The sequence below is a fragment of the Crotalus tigris genome, unplaced genomic scaffold (assembly GCF_016545835.1).
Source record: "Crotalus tigris isolate CLP2741 ecotype Arizona unplaced genomic scaffold, ASM1654583v1 scf7180000018371.15429387391:27106975, whole genome shotgun sequence".
Lineage (NCBI taxonomy): Eukaryota > Metazoa > Chordata > Lepidosauria > Squamata > Viperidae > Crotalus > Crotalus tigris.
The window spans coordinates 21,078,760-21,096,216 of record NW_024096970.1 but is presented as its reverse complement, the minus strand read 5'-3'; the positions used below and the strand labels follow the sequence as shown (position 1 = coordinate 21,096,216).

The window sequence follows — 17,457 nt, the reverse complement described above, 5'->3', positions numbered from 1 at the left end:
CCAAGTGAGTGTTTAAGCTTGCCGACCCCTGGTCTAATTTAATGAAGAGAAGGACGAGGGGGGACATGATAGCAGTGTTCCAATATCTCAGGGGCTGCCACAAAGAAGAGGGAGTCAAGCTATTTTCCAAAGCGCCTGAAGGCAGGACAAGAAGCAATGGATGGAAACTAATCAAGGAGAGAAGCAACCTAGAACTAAGGAGAAACTTCCTGACAGTTAGAACAATTAACCAGTGGAACAACCTGCCTCCAGAAGCGGTGAATGCTCCAACACTGCAAGTTTTTGAGAAGAAACTGGACAGCCATTTGCCTAAAATGGTATAGGGTTACCTGCCTGAGCAGGGGGTTGGACTTGATGACCTCCAAGGTCCCTTCCAACTTTGTTGTTGTTGTTGTTGTTGTTGTTGTTATAAGGTTTCTTTCCTAGTAACACTGCAGAGCTTGAATGTTCAACCTCAAGGTCTCTTCCCAGATTCCAATCAAATATAGAGCAACTGGCAAGGCATACAATGGTCATCCATTCTGATGACATGTCCCAGCCATCTCACCTGGATTCTGATAATCACAGAGTTAATGCTGGTGGATTCTGTGTGATCCAAGACCTCCAGGATGGACACACAATTTCTAAGATGGAGCAGAGAGTGCCACGTGAAATTTCTCCAGTTTAATGTCCCTTTGATATGGAGCCCAGGATTCACATCCATATAAGAGGGGAGGAATAACCTGTAGACTTTCAGCTTTGTGGAGATAGGGATGTGTATTGATTGAACACTCTAGTATGCAGTCATCCTAGTGCCTAGCTGACTTTGCTGATCTTGAAGTCAATTTCTTTGTCAAAAGACCCATCACTGGAGATGATTCTTCCCAAGTAATTTGAAGCTGTTTACATTTATCAGGTGGGTGTCAGTAACAGTGATTTTTGGTTCTGTAGACTTGGTATTTGGTATGGGCTGGTAAAGTATTTCAGTCTTGTTCAGGCTGATAGGCCAAAGAGCATAGCAACATCTGAAAATGCGTTCAGCATCAACTGTAAATCACTATTCTTGTGCACCAGGAGTGCATAATCATTAGCAAAAAGGATTTCTTAAATGACTGAATGGAGGTACTACAGTCTCTAATCTTCCTTTTTAGGGAAGGTTGTTGAGAAGATGGTTGGTACAGGCTGCCCTAGATGAAGCACATTACCTAACACTTTTCAGGCTGGGGCACAGTACTGAAATGACACTGAATGTACTCACAACTACTGCTTAAGGAGCAGGTGGGAACCATGTCTAGGGAAGCCTTTTTATACATTAATCTTATATGCCAATTGCATTCTTTCCTGGTCCAGGAGACCTTACTCATAGTCACTGATGCAGAATGCAGCAGTGCATACAGCATGGGCACCCCTAGGTTCATCCATATTACACTTCTGTTGTGTGAGCAGCACTGGTTCCCAGTTTTCTTCTGGATGTAATTCAAGGTGTTGGTTATGGCCTTTAAAGCCTTATATGACATGGGATCAGGACATCTATAGAACCACTTCTCACTGAGGGTATTTGCCCTTCCCATCAGAGTAGATAGCATAAGCATGCTGCAGGTTAAACATTGCCACTTTGCGTACCTTCTTGTAGGCGTACCTTTCCATTGCTACCCCTGCTCTATGGAATGCCATCCTTCTTGAGATTTAATAGTCTCCAACCTGTTTAACTTTACAGGGAGCACTTAAGATCTGTCTCTTTCCCCAGACTCTGGGCTAGGGTGAGGTCAGAGCAGGATGAGAATTCTGTGAGTTGCCTCAGAAGGGAGGATTTGGATACCAGATTTTTCTGTTTCAGGTTTTATTGTGTGTGTTTTTTTACTTCTGCCATGGGTCATATGTTTTCAAATACATTCCCTCTTTTTCACGTATCTTAGGTTTACTTAGCTGAAATAACTGCAGATAACCAGACTTGTTGCAAGAGAAATGTCCATGGACGCAAGCTCAAAGAAATCAATAAGGTAACTTTGTAAATGGATTTCCCCAACATTACAGTACTAAAAATTTTGTATGCTGGGGTAAGTGGAGGAACAATCTTGGTTTAAGAATTTTAAAATGATCTTATTTTTATTGAATTTATTTTAGAAATCAGTTTTTCTGTTAAGTGTCCTTCTTTTGCTTCTCTATCATTTGCAGCAGATTTTGTTTTATTAATATATTAATATTTATTAATATAACACAAATTAAGCTATAAATAAGCTGTCACCAGCATTTTTAATCTGAAAACATAGGACTAGATCTCTCTCTTACTTAATTATACTAAACAAGCTGTATCCAGATAGCATATATTCCTACTCAAAGACTGTGTGTACTATATAAACATTGAAGATTTTTTTTAGTTTTTATTTTTCATTTTCAGATGGCTGATCATTGGGAGACAGCACCCCGTCATATGATACGTTTAGATATTCGCTCTTTATTACAAGATGCTGCTATTGAAGAGGTGAGATTTGCAAAATAGTAACTTATGCAAATTAGTAAAGAAAATCTATGTATTATACTTAGAAATGTAGAAATTATGTTTTAATATGCAGTGATTATAGATTGAGTTATTATTTAATAAGCTACTAAAATTAGACATTTTGAAGGTACATAATTCTCTTAAGTGATAGACTTCATTCTTATGGGCATATACATAGGATATGTTATCTAAAAATGAATTTTCTGAATAAACATAATAAAATACAAATCAGTTCAACCCCAAAACTATGTTTTGTGTCTAAAGATCCATCTTTGGTGAAGTCTTCATAAGTGGTGTGTTACTATAGCAAAGCATAAGAATGGGCATTAACCAGTGAATAGCATCTAATGGTAACTATTCACTGGCGGAATGTGATTCATTCATGTTGACGGTGCATATCTTTTTTGGAGGTAATCTTAGGGCCTGAGCAGAAGTCTTGATTGCAATAATCTCATATATAACCTAACAATTCTATTCATGTTGATCCTCTTTCAAAAAAAATCTAAGATTTGACAGTATAATAAGATTCTCTAGCATGATCGATGGAGAATCCACAAATGGGTTAACCTTGTCTTTCTGCCCTTTAAGACTAAGTCAGTCAATCTTTGCCATGCCTCTCTCCTGGACTAGGAGTTCCCCAGTCACGACTTAGTCTTCGTCCGAGAGAGACATGGTAAAGCTTGGCTCTTAGTCTTAGGCAGAAGCAGGATCAGGTTGTATTGGTTTTTTTTTCTCCCCCATTCCCTTCACTGCGCAGTGCTAAACTGTTCGATTCTTCAGCAGACTTTGCAGGCTTCAAAGGAAGCCTCAAGCCTCTTTCTTTTTTGGCACAGTTCGTTGCGGGCACTATTTTGGGCGCCATGTGGGACACTTACTTCACTGTCCTTTTTCCTTTTCTGTGCTTGGTTTGGGGACGTATTGACTCCACCTGCTTATTCGTGCTTGCAGCGCTCATTTCAGAGCATTTGGAATGGTTTTGAATTACTTGATATTCAGGCTTCAGCTGAAGCGCTAGGTCTTTCTTTTGTTTTCGGCAGCAGCAGGCACCATTTTGGGCGCCGCTCGTGTTGTTTTTCAGCTGGGGGAGGAAGCCCTTATTACTTAAAAGGCTCAGTTAGCTCAGTTATCCAGGGGGAAAAGAGGCCTCTCCCGTACCCATGGAGGCTTCTGTTTTTGGCCCACAACACGCTCCTTCCACCTCGACTGTCCAAGGGGTCTGGTCTCCGGAAGGGGACTCAGGTCAATTTTATTTTCCCAGAGCAGAACAGGTGGAGATGATTCCCTTCAGCGAGGGACCTAGCCTTCAAATGGCTTCATCTGCGACGAGGGTCGCATCTCTGAGGCCAGAGGCCACATTTATGCCCACAAAGGCAGGACTTCAGCCCTCAGAAGCTCAGGGGGTGTTGTCACCAGAGCAATTGCAGGTCCTGATTTCTCAGGCTGTCACCCAGGGCATAGCCTCGACACTTCACCAGAAATCCAGGCCCGTGTCTGTAATGTCAAAGGCCCCATCTTATCTTTCCCAGGTGGAAGCAGCTGGATTTCAGGGGTCGATTTCTCCTTCCCGGTCTTCCAAGAGCAGAATGTCGTTCACAGAGGAGTACGAACAGATGGACCAACCGCTGTCGGAAGATGAGGACCCGTCCCCTGATCCTCCTCCTTTCGTGGGTCTCTTTAATCCAGCTCTGTTTAAGTCCCTGCTTCACAAGGCCAGTAATACAGCTAAGATTGGCTCTGAACAGGTCCCTCAGGCTGGGCCCTCCACCAGCAAGGACACCAGTACAGTGTTCTCAGAACCCACCTTTACTCAACAGCACGTTCCCTGTCCCCCCCTTTTACTTAACACGATCCAGAGACAATGGGAAACGCCTGGCACCTTCCCCTCCCTGGGGGGGACAGATAAGAAGCTGTTTAACGTGGATCCAGCACTATCAGAGGTGCTAGATGTCCCTGTTGTGGATGAACCTTTAACTCCACTGTTCTCTTCCTCCACGGTGTCAGGAGATATGGCAGAGGCCTTGAAGGCAGAGGACAAGAAAGCGGAACTTAACTTCCGCAGAACACACCAAGCCTCGGCATGGGCAGTAAGAGCGGCTACATCCACCTCCTTCTTCGCCAGAACCTCCCTTCTCTGGTTTCGCCAGCTGCAGGCTAAAGTCCCGCCAGAAGAGGTACGGATGCACCAAGATTTGAATAAATTAGTGGCTACTTCAGAATATATGGCAGACGCATCACTACACGCCGCCAGATTTTCATCTCGAGCAATAGCCTCCAATGTCACCGCTCGAAGACTCTTGTGGCTCAAACAGTGGCGAGCAGATGTCAGGTCCAAGTGGCGTTTAGCTGCTGCCCCTTACTGCGGCAGACAGCTATTTGGAGAAGCCCTAAATCCTTATCTGATAGAAAATAAGGATAAACAGACTTCCGGTTCCGGATCGCAGTGTGTGCAGCCATGTGTAGAGACTCCTCTCTTCGCTGGCTGCTTTCCCTCTGCCTGTAGACCCTTAATCAGGTCGAAAAGTCACCCTGGAGGGGCAACTACTGTTAAGGAGGCCCTTGTCGACTGTGGAAGGGCGGCAGCTCCTTCCGGGGTCCAAGATTGCTCTTTAGGGCTGACGGAGAAAAGATCGGCCAGTAAAATGGCCGATCACTTTGCTGCAGTAACCGAAAGTCAGAAGAACATCTAAGTGTAAAGAACCACGGTGGTTGATCCGGGTGAGACTTTTTTTTCCTCTCTTAGCCTTTTTCTCTTTTTTGTTTCCTGTAAAAAGCATTTTTGGAATTATTTCTCTTTGAGAGAGCGGTGTTTGTCAGAGAAGCTTTGAAAAGGGAATGAAAATTAATTTTAATTCACTATTTTTTATTTCTATTTACTTTGGGGCCTTGAAAAAATTCTTATTATTGAATTTTATTACTGGATTTTTTCCTGATTTTGTCAACATCATTTTTGGTGTCTGGGAAGAGATTTTATAGTCTACTGAGGACACCCTGTGGAGAAATTTAAAATTGCAACTTTTTTTCTATTTGATGCTGAGGTTGGTTTTGACCTTCAGATCATCATAAAAGGAAAAAGACAAAGAAATTCAACAGCAGTTAAATCCGTGGAGGTAGACAATGGCTAAATGTTATTAAACACAGCCTCCACTAAAAGGTAACAGGACTGTCTCTAGTTACTATAGAAATGGAGAAACCCTATTCACAACTCAACTGTAAACGTACATTGGAAAAAAACTATGAAGCCACTGAGCAAATATGTGTTCAAATAAAAGAGGATTACTACCGAAATAAAAAAACAGAAACTCTACTTTGAACTTACAAACTGACCCTCAGACTTCATTTGACTATTCTACAGATCAGAAAACAACAGAAAATGAATTAATCAACACTAAAGAAGATTCTATGTCATTCTATATACAACCTATTGAGACTCCTGATGACCAAAAAATGACTTTAACTAAACCATATACAATTGCAAAACTAACAGAAATGGACATGCAAATACAACTGATTGAGAACTATGACAATTTTGTAACCAACTACTAACCACAAAATTGGACATAATTGAGTGTCTTACTCAGCAGAATCAGATGTCGAGACTTGAATTTTTAAAACAACAAGGGATTATCTACAAAGGAGTCAGGTTTCTAAAACAGAGGAGGGGACTTTTTTTTTTTTACTCAAATGATATCACAAGGAATAAAGAGAGATTTATTTGTTGATCATAGAGGCTCTGTTATGGAAACCTGCTTGGCACAAAAAGAAAGCTAGAATAAGACTTAAGAGTGTGACCTAAAATTGTATGCAATGGGTTAAAAAGGCTTTTTAGACACGGATTGACTTAAGGTTCAAGATTGGTAAATAAGGAGTTAGAGATCTTGATTGAATAAAGATTAATTAAATATGTGAACTTAGTAAGAAGATGTCTTTTCTGTATTAATATGTTTGTTGTGGATATAACAATTATTTGGATCGGATTTAAATTTTACTGAGTGGGTTAAAAGAGTTACATAGAGATTGATTGATAGATTATAGATTTAAAATAGATTAGAAATGTAGTTTTGGAGTAATATTCTTGCTTTTAGGAAGGATAGCTATTTTGTATTGGAAGGAGAATAAGAGGGATTTCTGATAAAAGAAGAAATGATATTAATAAATGGGTTACTAGATTAAAAAATAGAATACTTGTAGAAAATACAAGAACGTTATGGTTGAAATAATATGTGTATTTTAGAGATAAGAATTATGTCAAGGGAAAAGGGAAAGGAGGGACACCTGAAGTGTTAATAATATGTTTATCTAAACCAAATTGGAATATGGTAATTGTAAATAGTAAAGCTTAAAACAGGATTTGGATTTATATAGATAAAATGTTATTGATGACTGTTCTGATTGATTTAATTTTTATTGAAAAATATATTAATTTGAATATATTATATTATTTGAGGGAAATAGAGAGTGAGTTTTTAATGATCTGATCTGAGGTATATATGTATGATTTTGTTTTTGTATAATTGATTACCCCGTCACCACATTTCTCAAGCACCTTGTTGTAAAATTAAAAAATCAATAAAACTTGTTTTTTAAAAAAAAAGAAATAAGGATAAACGCAAAGTCATGTCCCATCTTTTCAGACGGGCAGATAGGAGGTCTACCCCCTACATCCGTAGGCAGTCCTTTCGTTCAGGATCAGGGTCGGAGTTTGCCATGTTCTCCCGTTCCTTTCCTCCCAGACCAGACTGTCAATTCGACAGATCCAGTAATAGGGACAGACCTAGACAGCTGTTGTGATTCCGTGCCAGCCTGTGCTCACAACAGCTGAGTCTGAGGAATCTAAGGAGGAGGTGGAGGAGGCATTTGAAGGGCCATCAGGGGCACAGGGAGGCTCTGATGAATTACAGGACTCACAGTTTGATGCAGAGCCTGGGCCCTCCAGTCGTGTTTCTGATGAAGCTCAGCTGTGTGAGGAGAATGAGTCAGACTCGGAAGAATCACATCTGATGGACTTGCTAATTGATGCACGCTCCCTGTCGTCAATTAGCAAGAGTAACTCAGCAGCAGTCAATGCGACTACTCCAGGGAAAAAGGAGAAGGCACTGAGAGGCAACGTCTTGGGACTGCTGTATAAAGAGAGGAGGTGTGGGCGGTGCTGGTTGCTGAAGGCAACCGTTTGCAAAGTGCTTCTTGGAATCCTGGTCTGTTCGTCTTGCTTGTGACTTCTCTGTTCGTCTTGCTTGTGACTTCTCGTCTGTTTCCATCGTGTTTCCTTTGGACTTGAGTTTTGCTGTTTTGGACTATTTGACAGGTTTGTCAACCATATTAAAAGAGCTTTGTTTTGTTGCAAAGTCTCCAGCCTATTGCATAGCAGGGGTTTGGTCCTTGTGCCTTTAACAAGGACGGCAATAGGCTGGGATAGAACAGTTTGCCTTCAGCCTCACCCCCTACTATCATGGAGCAGCTCCGTGCTGAGAACGCCCAGCTCGCCCAGCAGCTGACTTTGTTATCTGCTCAAGTTGCTCAGCTATCTGCCCAGGTTACTGCTGCTCCACCACCACCCAGGAGAAAATGCCAAGTGGCGAGGCCGGACAAATTTGATGGTAACCCGGACATGTTTCCTGTGTTCATGGGACAATGCCACTTGTACATTAGTGTCAAACCAGAGGATTTCCCCACTGACTGGGATAAAGCGGGGTTTATGATAAGCCTGCTTTCTGGTGCTGCAGCTCGTTGGGGCACACCCTTGTTAGCCCAACGTAGCCCATTGCTGGACAACTTCGTTGAGCACATGCAGTTGATGTATGAGGACCCCATCAAGACTCAAACAACTACCCGGCATTTGAAAGCCCTGAGGCAAGGCTGACACCCCCTGCAGGGCTATATCAGTGAATTTTGGCTGCTTAGTCAAGATTCAGCCTGGAATGAGGCTGTGCTCATGGACGCTTTCCAAGATGGCTTGTCGGAGGAGATGTTGGATGAGTTGGCCCGTGTTGAGCTTCCCCCGGATCTTAATTGGCTCATTCATCTCTGCCTGCGGATCGATGCCCGGCTGCAGTAGCGAAGGAGTCACCGTGCTACCCCAGAGATCCATAAGTCCCCCATTGTGAGTGCGACCCTGGTTCAGAAGGAGGAGCCAATAGAGTTGGGTGCTGCCAGACCTCGTCTATCGATGGCAGAGATGAACAGGCGAAATTCAGGGGGGTTGTGTTTTTATTGTGGGGACTCTGGACATTTGGCTGCTTTCTGCCCCAAGAAGCAACGAGGGGTATCTGTGACGGAGCCGGTCTTGAGACTGCCCTCGGCTTCCCTATCAGGAAACGGGCCAGGCCCAACCTAAAAGACCTTTTGGGTCGGGCATCCCGCAACTCTGAATCATGTCCTTCTGATGCTGCCCACGGACCCCCAAAACATCTGATCTTGGAGGCGCGCCTGCTTCTTCCTATGTTGCCCAAGGGGATTCCTGTTCGTTCATTGATTGATTCTGGGGCCACTACGAACTTTATGGATGCAGCATTTGTGGCTAAATGGACGATTCCCCAATGCCCGGTGGATCCGCCGATGTTAGTGGAGACCATTAATGGTCGAGTGCTTCTGTCTGGCCAATTAAGGCCGCCACGCAACCGCTGTGTATGGCCATCAGTAATTATGAGGAGGCCATTCAGTTTTATATCACCTCAGACCTGCATTTTTCCATCGTCTTGGGAATGGCATGGCTCTGGGCGCATGACCCCCAGATCTATTGGTCTCCGAACTTGGTCACCTTTCCAAGCCTGCAGTGTGTGGACCACACCCACCACATCTGTGCCGGTCAGGTAGAGGGGACCACGGGGTCTCCTTATCCTCTGAATTGGCAGAGTATGCTGATGTGTTCAGCGAAACTGAGGCGGATCGATTACCCCTACACAGGCCTTATGACTGCCCCATTGACAGTCCTTAACGCGCCTCTCCCAGTGAGGCGTTTGTATTCCATGTCGGACCTCGAGTTGGCTGCATTGAGGGACTTTTTGGATAAGAATTTGGCTCGGGGGTTTATTCGGCCCTCGTCCTCGCCAGTATCTGCACCCGTACTCTTCGTCTAGAAGAAGTCCAGTGAATTGCGGCTTTGCTGCGATTATCGAAAATTAAATGCCATCATAGTGCACAACCGATACCCGCTGCCCCTCATCCCTGAACTCTTGGATCGGCTCCGTGAGGCCAAAATCTTCACAAAACTGGACTTGCGCGGAGCTTACAACCTTGTCAGAGTTTGGTCGGGTGATGAGTGGAAGGCGGCATTTGGTACTCAGTATGGGCACTTCGATTACACGGTGATGCCCTTTGGCCTGACCAACGCCCCTGCTGTTTTCCAACACTTTATGACTGACATTTTCTAGGACTTGTTAGATCAGTTTGTGGTGATTTACCTGGACGACATCCTGATCTATTCCCCATCGCGAGAGGAGCACCATCGGCATCTCTGTCAGGTCTTGCAGCGGCTTCGAGAACATCAGCTATATGCTAAATTAGAGAAATGCAAGTTCTACCAGACGACTATTGAGTTCCTGGGCCACCGCATTTCTCCTGAGGGCATCGCCATGGACCCGAGTAAGGTGGAGTCTTTGCAGAGTTGGCAACCACCACATCGTGTGAAGGATGTCCAGCGATTTCTTGGGTTCGCCAACTATTATCGGACTTTCATCCCCGAATTTGCTACCATGACAGCTCCCCTTACTTGGCTCCTGCAGAAAAACACTCGGTTTCAGTGGGACACTCCAGAACAATGGGCTTTGAAGGAAGCCTTCATGAAGGAGCCCATCCTGAAGCATCATGGAGACGGATGCCTTCAACATTGCCATTGGGGCGGTGTTACTCCAGGCGACGACCACCCGGCGGTGCCCTCTTCCCTTGCGCGTACTATTCACGGAAATTGAATCCGGCGGAGCGCAACTATACCATCTGGGAGAAGGAGCTATTGGCCATTAAAGTGGTGTTCGAGACCTGGAGGCATCATCTGGAAGGGGCACGGCATCAAATCGAGGTCCAGATGGACCATAAGAATTTAGAAAGCCTGCAGACCGCTCGGAAATTGAATCAACCAGATCCAATGGTCTCTCTTCTTTGCAAGGTTCAATTTCCGGGTGACGTACATACTGAGCGTTCACAATCAAAGAGCGGATGCTCTGTCCAGGAAGCCCGAATATTCCCGAGCAGAAGACAAGCTTCTGCCCAGGACAGTTCTCCCTATTGAGTCTTTTGCTGCGGTGAGGGAGCCAGTAGATGTACGGGCTAGGATTCGGGAGGCCCAACAGCAGGATGGGTGGGTGGCTCAGCGAAAGAAAGAGGTGCCCAATTCACCATGGACAGTTGTGGATGGACTCCTCCACTATCGTGATCGGCTCTATGTGCCTGGATGCCTGCTCAAAGGACTCATCCTCAGTCAGTGTCATGATAATCCAGCAGCGGGGCATTTTGGCCTGTTCAAGACCTTGAATTTGGTATCCCGTACCTTCTGGTGGCCCCGAATCCGACACGACGTTCAGACCTACATCTCATCGTGTATTTCCTGTAGGCAAGCCAAATCAGCGACGGGCCCCACCCGGACTACTGCAACCCTTGCCGACACCCAAAAGACCCTGGGGGGTGGTGTCCATGGATTTTTTGACGGGCTTACCCCCGTCTTCTGGATTCATGATGGTATTCGTGGTGGTTGACATGTTGATCAAGATTGGGCATTTCATTCCATGCCGTGGCTTACCGTCTGCCTGCGCCACCATTCTCATGTTCATCCAGCAGGTGTTCCGTCTGCATGGTCTTTCTGATAAGGTCGTGTCCGATAGAGGAGCCCATTTCACAGCCCGTTTCTGGCAGGAGTTGATGCAGGCGTTGGATGTCAAGATCTGCCTCTCATCCGCGTATCATTCCCAAACCGACAGAGGGACCGAGAAGGTCATTGGAATCCTGGAGCAATATCTGCGCTGCTACATCAGTCAGCAGCAGAACAATTGGGTAGACTATTTGGCGGTGGCTGAGTTTGCGTTTAATAACTCCCAGCACACCTCCACGCAGATGACAACATTCTTAGCCAATGTGGGCTATCACCCTTGGTTTTTCCCTAGTTCCCAATAGATGCACCGGAACCACCAGCAAACTACCTGGCAGAGTTACAGGCGACTCATCGATTGGTGCAACGACAATTGGAAAAAGCCAAGGCTGACTACAAACGGTTTGCTGATCGGTCAAGGCGGGATACGCCTCCACTATCGTTGGGAGATCGGGTATGGCTGTCCACCAGGAATCTACCATCAACCCGGCCAACAAAGAAATTAGACCACCGATATGTCGGACCGTTCCCAATCGAGGCTGTCATCAATCCGGTCGCCTATCGCTTAACTCTGCCACGTTCCATGCGGGTACATCCGGTCTTTCAAGATTCTCTGTTGGTCCCTGAGCAACCGGCATGTCCACTCTGCCGAGCCGAACTGCCCCCACCGGAACAAAGTGACGGAGACAGTGCCCCCGAGTATGAGGTTGCCAGCATTCGGGACTCCCATTGGGTGAAAGGACGCTTCCAGTACTTGATTGAATGGAAAGGCTACAGACCGGAGGAGTTCACCTGGGAGGATGCGTCTACTGTTCATGCTCCTGCCTTGGTGACCGCCTTTCATGAACAATTCCCATCCCGACCGCATTCGGATCGGCAGACCCAGGGGAAGGGCCCTGCGCTGCGGGATAGTGTTGTGATTCCGTGCCAGCCTGTGCTCACAACAGCTGAATCTGAGGAGGATGTGGAGGAGGCATTTGAAGGGTCATCAGGGGCAGAGGGAGGCTCTGATGAATTACAGGACTCACAGTTTGATGCAGAGCCTGGGCCCTCTAATCGTGTTTCTGATGCTCAGCTGTGTGAGGAGAATGAATCAGACTCGGAAGAATCACATCTGGTGGACTTGCTAATTGATGCACGCTCCCGTCGTCAATTAGCAAGAGTAAATCAGCAGCAGTCAATGATTGAATTACAAGTGAAATTTAAGATGCAAAAAGAAATATAAAAAGGGCATAAGAACAAATCGCAATGCAGGAACTAAGAATTTCAAGATGAAAATTCTGAAACTAAATTAAGATTCGAGGAAAGTATATATAGTCACGCACACTAAAAAGGATTAAAAAGACACAAAGAAAATATATCGAACTAGAATGCACGCTAAAAAAGTACAACACAAAGAGACACAAAACAGCATGCGATGTTTCGAAAGAAGCGCTCCCCCCTCCATTCTGGCCAATGGCGCACCATTGTATGGGTAGAGCAAGGGTAAGCAACCCAAAACACTCTAAGAGCCACTTGGACCCGTTTCCCACTGAAAACAAAACACTGGGAGCCGCAAAACCCTTTTGACATCTAAAATGAAGATAACACTGCATATATCCTTTTTTACCTTTAATGTGTGTGTGTGTGTGTGTGTGTGTGTGTGTGTGTGTATGTATATATATATCTTCAGTGTTATCTTCATTTTATGTGTGTGTGTGTGTGTGTGTGTATATCTTCAGTGTTATCTTCATTTTAGATGTCAAAAAGATCTCTCCCTCCCTCCCTCTCTCTCCCTCTTTCTGCCCTTGGTCTGCCAGTCCTCTTCCCCCACTTTGTGTGTGTGTGAGAGAGAGAGAGAGAGAGAGGCACTTGCTCTCCCTCTCTCTTTCCTCTCCCTCCCCCCTTCTTTCTCCAAGTGAGGAGACAGAGAACGAAAAGCAGAGGGCACCGAAAGGGGGGGCAGGAGGCAGCAGAAAACCCCCTATTGCCGTTGGAGGCACCCAGCTCCGCTGCCCACTGAGCCTATGGGGACTCCCCGGCTCACGGTCATGTTGGCAGGTCGTCCCATGTGCCGGTGTCCCCAGGCTCAAGTCGGGGCCACGTGGCATCTGCGGAATGCCCCGCCTGTCAGCTGCATCACCAAGCCTCCCCTCACGCCGCCGGCGTCCCCGTGCTTAAGTTGCGGGGCATCCGCAGAACGCCCCCCCATCAGCTGCATCGTCAAACTTCCTGCGCCGCTGACATCCTCGGTCGGAACCGGGGCAATGATCCACCTCCCGCCAGGACCAACACTGGAGCCTCCCGTGCTGCCGGTAGGTACGTCGTGCTGGAGGAGCTGGGGCCGCTCTGCACCGCGTGGCGCTCCCAGCAATCCGTGACCCACCAGCGTGGCCCGGGGATTGATGCCCCCGCCAGCCCAGCCAGGACTGCTGCCTGGGAGGCAGCAGGAGGAAGAAGAGGAGGAGGGCAAGGAAGCCGGTGCCAGGCCCCACGAGGAGGCGCTCCTGCTGATCCAGCCAGGGCTCTTCTGCTGCTTGTTGGAAAATGCCTTCCCCCTCCCTTTCTCTCCCCCCCCCATCTTCTGCTCAGTTCACATTCTTCGCTGACAAAGCAGCCAGGACTCCGGCGTGCCTTCCCGGCCAGCTGGGCCAATGATCCCGCGGATGGGGATTGCAGGGGCTGCTCTCCCTCAGGGCTGCGACCTGCTCAGCTGAGTCTCTGGTGGGCTGCTCCCAGCGGGGATCCCTGGGCTTCCCCGCATGGTTCCCCGGCCATGTGTACCTCAGATGGGGCCAGCCAGAGAAAGGGACTTCCTGGCTGCACTTCTCCAAGGGGGCAGGGCACCCGGGCACTGGGCCAATCAGGAGCCCTGCGAGGGGGCAAATCAACATGAGAGAGAGAGAGAGAAGCACAAGTGCCCCTCTCTGTCTCTGTGTTTCTCTGCAAATGGCGGAGGAGGCTCGGAGCCGCAGGGGAAGGCTCAAAAGTGTCCTCAAAACTTCTCACTCCATCGCCCCCATATTGCCCCCTTTTCGTTCCTTCGCCCCCGCGTCGCCCCTTTTCGTTCCATCGCCCCCCTGAAAAATGAAATTGCCCCCTGGGGGCGATATCGCCCAGGTTAAAAACCACTGGTACAAGTGACTGCAGGGAAGCTTCTCCCATAGGTGGCAGGTTGGCTCTCTTCGCACACAAATGGGAGGCCACCACCACGGACCTCTGGGTCCTCAACACCATCAGATTCGGCCTATCTCTGGAATTCATATCCAACCCCCCGAGGAATTTCGTCTCTTGCCCATTGTCCAAAAATCTTGTCAAAAAAGGCCTCATGAAGGAGGCCATTCGATATCTCTTGGAGATATGGGCCATAGAGGCAGTACCGGCAGGGCAAAAGGGATGGGGGTTCTATTCCATTTTGTTCGTGGTTCCCAAGACCTCGGGAGGATGGAGGGCAATCCTTGATTTAAAGGGATTGAATATTCACTTGGCATACAAGAAATTCAAGATGCAAACGCTCCAATCCATTTTGGCCAGCATCAGAAAAGGGGACCTCCTGACGTCCATCGACCTCACGAGGCATACCTGCATATTCCATCCTTCCCGGGCACCAGAAATTCCTCAGGTTCTGCTATGCAGGCCATCACGTTCAATACAGGGCCCTACCCTTCGGCCTATCATCAACCCCCAGGGTGTTCACAAAGGTCCTAGCGGCGCTGGCCACGCATTTGAGGTCCGTTCCAGTGCGTATCCAGTGTTACCTGGACAGCATCTTCCTTCAATCCTCAGCTCAGTCGGACCTGGCATTTTTCGTCAAGACCCTCTAAGACCACAGGTTTCCAGAAGAGCCAGACAGTTCCCTCCACCCACCTCCTTCACCTGGACACGGTAATAGATACAAGGAAAGGCGAGGTTTACCTATCTCGGGAACGTCAGGACAGCATCCAAGCCCTGGTCATCCAGGTCCAAAGGGAGAGTGTAGTCACCCTGGCCATGCTTTCCCACTTATTAAGGAAGATGATTTCCTGCATAGCGATAGTCCCTTGGGCCAGACTACACTCCAGGAATCTGCAGTGGTTCTTGCTTCTATTCCAGAGACTGGGCACCAGGTCCTCCAACCAAAGGGTAAAGGTTCCGTCTCAGACCCTAAGATCCCTCCAGTGGTGGATCTCCCCAGCAGTAGCCAAGGGAACCTTGTTCAAGGAACCCACCCGGCTCATCCTGACTTTGGCTGAGGAACGTACCTACATTCACAGTTGGCTCAGGGCCAGTGTTCCCGGTCAGGCCTGAAGCACAACATAAACTGGTTGGAGCTCAGAGCTATACATTTGGCTCTACTCCACTTCCGCAGCACAGTGGCCAGACAACACGTTTTAGTCCTCATGGACAACGTGGCAACCAAAGCTCATGTAAACTGGCATGGGGGTACCCGTTCCAGGTCCCTTATGGCCAAAGCTCAGTTTTTGGGAACCTGGGCAGAGACCAACCTCTCCTCCCTCAGGGCCAAGCACATCTCAAGAGAGGCGAATCGGCAGGCAGATTTCTTAAGCAGGGCAACAATGGATCACTCTGAGTGACGCCTGCATCCAGCTCTCTTCAGAGAGATATCGGAGATGTTCGGTCATCCAGTAGTGAACTTGTTCGCTACTCCAGCGTATTCCCAGCTCTTGAGGTTCTTCTCCGGTTCCCGTCTCGAGGGGCGGAAAGGGCAGATGCCCTCCGCAGCCCATGGCCCGGAGGTCTGCTATATGCGTTCATTCCTCTCCCTCTGATCCAGGCAGTTATCCAAAAGATACTGCAGGAACGGGCAGAGGTGATACTTATTGCTCCACACTGGCCAAGACAGCCATGGTTTGCCGGCCTCGTGAGTCTTTCAATTTCTCCTCTGTGGAGAATGCCACAGGATCGAATCTCCCTCAGCCAAGGGATTCTGCAACATCCAGAGCCCCAGCAGCTTCAGTTAACTGCCTGGCACTTGAACAGCAGCTCCTGATACAAGAGTCCTACTCGTCAGACGTAATTACTATGATTCAGGCCTCATGGAGGCCTACAACAAACAGAATTTATGACTCCACATGGAAAAAATTCTGTAACTGGTGCGCAGTTAGACCTCTCGGCAATTACCATTCCGAGGATTTTGGATTATTTATTGGAGGGACTCAGGAAGGGCTTAGTGCCCACCACAATCCGCAGACAAGTGGCTGCTCTGTCCTCGGTGCTTACAAATTGCCATATGGCAATTCAGAGCCCTTGGCTCAGTATCCTATGGTGCGTTCCTTTGTCAAGGGAGCAACCAACACTAAACCTCCGTGTTTCACAGGTATCCCTCTTGGGATCTGTCCAGGGTCTTACAGGCCCTCACTTCACCTCCATTTGAGCCCGCCAGAACCTTCACTCTACGGTTCTTGACACTTAAGGTCGCCTTCCTAGTAGCCATTACTTCGGCTAGGCGCATTTCTGAATTGGCAGCTCTTTCTATCAGAGATGACTTATGCATCTTTCATGCTGACAGGGTGGTCCTTCGATTGGATCCCTCCTTTGTTCCCAAAATCAATTCATTGTTTCACAGGGCGCAGGAGGTAGTGCTGCCAGATTTTTGCCCTCAGCCATCTCACAACTTGGAACATAAATGGCACACCTTGGACGTTCACAGAGTCTTACATCACTACATTAAGCGAAGCTCTCTTCTTTCATTCAAGCCCTCTTCAATGGGGCAGAAAGTGATTGCCTCCACTATCAGCAGATAGATTAGGGCTTGCGTAGCAGGGGCGTACCAGTCACATTCCCTGCCAATTCCAAGTCGTATCACTGTACACTTCACTCGCAGTGCTGCAACTTCAGCATCATGGGCGACACAGGCGTCAATTGAGGACATATGTAAGGCGGCGACGTGGTCCTCGCCTTCTCCTTTCGTGAGGCATTATAAACTAGATAAATTTGCTTCTGCGGACGCCTCATTTGGCAGGAGAGTGCTACAGCAAGTAGTACCAGAGGGTGGGACACAGGCTCAGACTGCTTCCCTCCCATAGGGACAGTGAGGCTTTGGTATGTCCCATTCATGGATTCTCCATTGATCATGCTGGAGACGATGGAGAATCCACCCCCATAGGGTCCGTCAGGTCCTGTGTCGGGAGTTTTTGAGCCACCATGTTGAAATGTCGTCAACAGCTGCGCCTTCGTCATGACTTGGGGACTCCTAGTCCAGGAG

The 17,457-nt window shown here is 47.5% G+C and overlaps 1 protein-coding gene across 5 annotated transcripts in view; it reads left to right on the top strand.

Moving 5' to 3' along the window:
• Positions 1–17,457, top strand: part of YLPM1 (YLP motif containing 1) — a 62,968-nt gene that overhangs the window by 30,470 nt on the left and 15,041 nt on the right. For 3 of the 5 annotated variants that reach the window (XM_039351732.1, XM_039351733.1, XM_039351734.1), the window contains exons 15-16: positions 1,896–1,979; positions 2,378–2,461. In XM_039351732.1, the coding sequence (XP_039207666.1) occupies positions 1,896–1,979; positions 2,378–2,461 (168 nt within the window). Of the gene's footprint in view, positions 1–1,895; positions 1,980–2,377; positions 2,462–4,005; positions 6,817–17,457 lie in introns of those variants that run through there. The other 2 variants (XM_039351731.1, XM_039351729.1) reach the window with 1 other exon arrangement.